The sequence below is a fragment of the Neoarius graeffei genome, chromosome 16, assembly GCF_027579695.1.
Source record: "Neoarius graeffei isolate fNeoGra1 chromosome 16, fNeoGra1.pri, whole genome shotgun sequence".
In the NCBI taxonomy this organism is placed as follows: Eukaryota; Metazoa; Chordata; class Actinopteri; order Siluriformes; family Ariidae; genus Neoarius; species Neoarius graeffei.
Window position 1 is genome coordinate 42466310 of NC_083584.1, and position 5044 is coordinate 42471353.

Below are 5044 nucleotides of genomic sequence, written 5' to 3' on the forward strand. Positions count from 1 at the left end.
TAAAAAAATTCTTCAAGGATGCACATTTATTTCAAATGAAACCTGTTCATTAGATCAGAGGACCATTTCTGAACTAAGATAAGCATAAGACTCTGTGTCATCATAAAACACAACATCCATCCATCCATTATCTGTAGCCGCTTATCCTGTACAGGGCTGCAGGTAAGCTGGAGCCTATCCCAGCTGAGTATAGGCAAGAGGCGGGGTACACCCTGGACAAGTCGCCAGGTCATCGCAGGGCTGACATATAGAGACAAACAACCATTCACACTCACATTCACACCTACGGTCAATTTAGAGTCACCAGTTAGCCTAACCTGCATGTCTTTGGACTGTGGGGGAAACCGGAGCACCCGGAGGAAACCCACGCGGACACGGGGAGAACATGCAAACTCTGCACAGAAAAGCCCTCGCCGGCCACTGGGCTCGAACCCGGACCTTCTTGCTGTGAGGTGACAGTGCTAACCACTACACTACCGTGCTATCCCTAAAACACTACATATAATCTTAATATTGCATTTAATTACATGGACAGTAAATGTGATGTATGTGACTTATTGCAGGAAACTATTCAATACTGTTCTATCTGCTCCTTTCAATATGCCTTCGACTTTCTCTCTGTCTTCATTCGGAGGAATCTTATGCAGAGTTCCAATTCAATGACACCTTACATGTTTGAGGGATGGAGTTAATATGACTGTCGACTATAGAAGCCAAATTCGGACAGGAGGCATTTCATTCTAATGCAATTTCCATTTCTGGATATCAAAACATAAAGCATTTTACAAATGTAAACAGGCGCAATAAAAAGGGGGAAAAACATCATTTGACTTGCGATATTTGAATACCGTTTCCCTGCATGACAGCTGATGTAATTTTATGACTTTCTTCTGCTCACTATTTAGCGAGCTTGATATTTAACAGATTAACAGGTTACCAGGATTAGATGACTTTTCATGTCATGTTATGATCGAAAAATCGGCTCTCCTGTGGCTATTTGTGTGAGGTAACACTTTTGAGTCATGCGTAGAAATCAGCCAGGGCATACTGAACACAGAATGAGTCTATTTTCTGGTGAATACAAACATGCACACACTTCACATATAAATACAGTCATCTTAAAAAAATCAATTCATATAAAGTCTTGAGAAATGTAGAATCTAAAATACATCAATAAAATAAAAATAATTGACCAACAGCTACTCTCCTACCATTATTCTCTAATATGTCTTCCATTCTATAGCAGAAAAGTCAATCCTCCTTTGGTGTTGGAGTACATTATGCTATAAAATAGCACCATGTTTGTGTCACACAAGCAGCGTAATGATAACTCTGTCATCGCGACCCTGCCACAGCATCTCCCCCTCAAAGTCCACTTTGCTGTGCTTCCTGGCCCTCATCAGGATGCCCACTACCTTGTCTGAAATCCTGACATATCTTTCAAACAGCTCACCAAAGGTGACCCGAATGTAGCCATCCGGGTCAGGGTCAGCCATGGTACTGATGATAAAGCACATGTGGTCAATCTCCCGATGGATGTGCGCCTCAGCCCGTTTGGCTCTCTCTGCTGTCTTGCTCCCCTCCTTGGGCCTGCCGTAGCCCTCCTCTCCCTTCCGCAGACGCAAGGACATGGAGAACTCGTAGTCGAAATCATCACTAAAGGGGTTCAGTTTTTGGCTGGTGCTGTGTTCTGATGCCCAGTTTTGCCAGCGGCTCTTGAGGTTCCCCACAGTGCTGTACTTGCTAGAGAGGGCATTTATTTTATTGGCATCCTCCACTTCCTTCTTGGCCCTGCGATAATACAAATACAATAAAATGCATGAAATCAACAGTTTTCAAGAACTGTAATAAATCTCGTATTTCAAACATATGAACACACATAAATAAACCGCACTGGACGATAAAAATGCTATGAGGTCAGAAACCAAATACCTATTCAGTGAATATTCAGTGGAACTCGGTTCTTTCTTCACATAAAAACAGTGATGAATTATTTTCCTTGGTTCTCGTATGCTGTATGGATGATGTATTAGAATCTCCCTTTATTCATTTCCCCAAAACCTGTCAGCATTTATATGAACTAACAAGGAAAGAGCTTGGGAAAGAACAGACCCCTGCTGGGGGAAAAAAAAAGTTTCTGCTTTTTAAAATGGTTTATAATGGTTAATATCTGATTGGCCTGTATCTTATAGTAGTTGATTTTTTGACACAAATTGAAAGGTGGCCTAGAGGAGTCTCATGCTCTTGGATTCCATGAAATAAGATGGTTTAATGGTGATTTAATTATGATGGACTTAATGGAATACAGCGGTACTGCATTTGTCGGCCTAATAACACTGCATTTCAGGATTCCTGCATGGGAGTAGGAAATCATGGCTACCTCTAATAAGCTGTGAAATACTGCATATTAGTTCTTGATAATATATAGAGTATATTACATGGTTATGTGAAAATATGAAGTTTATCTTTGAGGGGTGAGTGAAGCTTAACACGAGAAGATAAACTTCATATCTTTGCGCCACCGTGTAATGTTCTTTATATTATATGGACACATCCACAAATAAAAAAAATGTAAGTTATTCAAAAGAATTTTCATTTTGAACCGGTTCGCCATTTTGACAAGACACTTCAAGTCAGCAGGAAAACACTGGGCGTGACCGTGACGTCACTGGAGTGAAATATCGGGAAATATGTCACTCAGATCCACAATGTATTTTGTATGAAAAATGCGAGTTTTTCAACACAAGAAAATAAACTTCATATCTTCAAGCCAATGTGTGATTTTCTTTTTAGTATATAGACACAGCCACAAACAAAAAGTACCCAAATTTATGAAAACAATTAATCAATTTCCTTGCGAGTGACATATAGAGATTTATGTGATGGTTTTGGCTCTCCAAAGATGTCCCAGATGTGGCTTAAAAATTAAAAATCTGAGTGGTATTTTTCCCAGTAAAACACTCATATACCGTATATACACACACAGGGGCACTTCAAAAAGTTCTTGGCCTCATGCGGAAACAAGGGGTGTAACTCCCATTTTGGGGCATAACTGTATACTGTAAAGCCTTGTACCACTGTCCACAAAAACTCAAATGAAAGAAGAAATTAAAGAAAAAAGGAGAGGAAAGCTTCGAGCTGGTGTGACGTTGTTCCAGGACAATGTGCCCATCCACACTGCACAGGTGGCAGTGGCAGAAGCAGCCAAATGTGGCTTTGAACTGTTGCCCCATGCACCTGACACCTGACCTGGCACCATCTGACCTCTATCTGTTTCCCAAATTGAAATCCCACTTGTGTGGTCACCGTTTTCAGAGTGATGATGAAGTCATCCATGCTGTTGAGGAGTATCTGGAGGCTCAAGATGTGACCACCTTCCGCGAAGGGATAGTGAAGCTTGAACATTGGTGGACCAATAATTTTTTGAAGTGCTCTCGTGTCTCTCTCTCTCTCTCTCTCTCTCTCTCTCTCTCTATATATATATATATATATATATATATATATATATATATATATATATATATATATATATATATATATATAAAACCATTAGGCTAATTCCTATTACACATATAATAAAAGCAAAATAATTTAACCCGGTTCAGTTCATAATACATATTTTTCCTGTAAACACCTATATGAACAACCAGAAAAGTAAGAGTAGAATTATTTTCAATAAAATAAGAGTCTTAGGAAGCAAACTAATTGAATGACTTGCTTTTTAACTCATTACTACAGTATGGCCATGGAAAGCCTTAGGAAAACCACACTCACACAAATGATGGTTTCTTGATCGTGAATGATGATGACTCCATTTGATTCTCTTCCACATTGTCCCGGTTCTCTGAAATGTCCAGCTCCTGAATTCTCTCCTTGGCCTCAGAGATTCCACTGCCCTCGCTGGATTCCCCTGCCCTCTTGCACTCATTTTCTACTATCTTCCAGCTCTGTTTCAGCTCTGACACCATGTTGGAGCATTTCCTGCGCCTGGTGGGTGAACTCTTATTTGTCAGCATCCTGTCCAGCTCCTCTGTCTTTGGGTCTTTACAAATGCGGCTGGTCAGAAACTCAATGCCTGCGCTTTTCTCCTGGACATCTCGAGTCACTGTTTTCACCACCTGTTTGGTCTTAATGCGGGAATCCTCTTGTCCATGCTCATTGTCCTGAGATTCCTGTACCTTCTTCTTCGTAGATACAAGCTTCTTTGGCTCTTTCTTTTCAGCTGTGGGCTTGTCATAGCTGTCTGGGGACCAGCCTGTGGGTTCATTAGCCTGCTTTTCTTCATTCTCACATATCCACTGTTGCCAGCTCCGTGCCAGGTTGCACACCACACTCAGTGTACGCAGCTTCTTTATATTCTTGTTAACTGAAGACTTCCTCTGAGATGACATGGTCTCAGACATCTGCTTGTTCATCCACTCTTTCAACACTTCTTTGACTAGTTGTTGTAGTTGTACAACCCACTGTTGTTATTCTCTGGTCATTTCTCGAACCAGCGTCCTCTGTCAATGGTGGCTTTGAAATAGGGAGCAAATGCAACATGATGGTGGAAAGTATGCCAGGCATTCCCACCTCCCTTATCGTCTTTCCCTGACACTTGCCCCCAAACTTGGGAGACCGCTGTGGAATCACATTACATCAGGGACAGGGGCCATTACTGAGGTTAAACAGGGAATAGCATGAAGAGAGCTCTTGAGCTTATTCAAGTTCCATGCACACAATATTTTACCTCAACTGCATGTTACCTGTACAGTCTCAATGTGATATTGTCTGATATAAAGTTCACATGAGTATACCTTCATCTGCTCAATTAATCAAACAATCTCTCTCTCGCTCTCATTGAACATCCCTTCTCAAAACCATGTAGATTAACATGGAATCAGATCCTCTTTTGCTGTTATAACAGCTTCCACTCTTCTGGGAAGGCTTGCTACTGGATTTTGGAGCATGGCTGTGGGGATTCAGCTACAACATCATGAGTGAGGTTGGGCACTGATGTTGAAGGGGATGCCTGGGGTGCAATCAGCGTTCCAATTCATCCCAA

At 41.2% G+C, this 5044-nt stretch overlaps 1 protein-coding gene across 1 annotated transcript; it reads right to left on the minus strand.

The window, feature by feature from the left end:
* Positions 1-1300: 1300 nt before the first annotated feature.
* abrab (actin binding Rho activating protein b) lies at positions 1301-4403 on the minus strand. The gene is made up of 2 exons (XM_060942103.1): positions 3775-4403; positions 1301-1791 (listed from the first exon to the last, which is right to left on the minus strand). The coding sequence occupies exons 1-2, from the start codon at positions 4401-4403 to the stop codon at positions 1308-1310; spliced, it is 1113 nt and encodes a 370-aa protein (XP_060798086.1). The 3' UTR covers positions 1301-1307.
* Between the last annotated feature and the right edge of the window lie 641 nt (positions 4404-5044).

Excerpts from the sequence above, each read along its gene's own strand:
- abrab (XM_060942103.1), bottom strand. The coding sequence starts at position 4,403 with ATGTCTGAGACCATGTCATCTCAGAGGAAGTCTTCAGTTAACAAGAAT. Across the intron at positions 1,792-3,774 it reads ATCAAGAAACCATCATTTGT|GGCCAAGAAGGAAGTGGAGG; the intron begins GTGAGTGTGGTT and ends GTATTATCGCAG.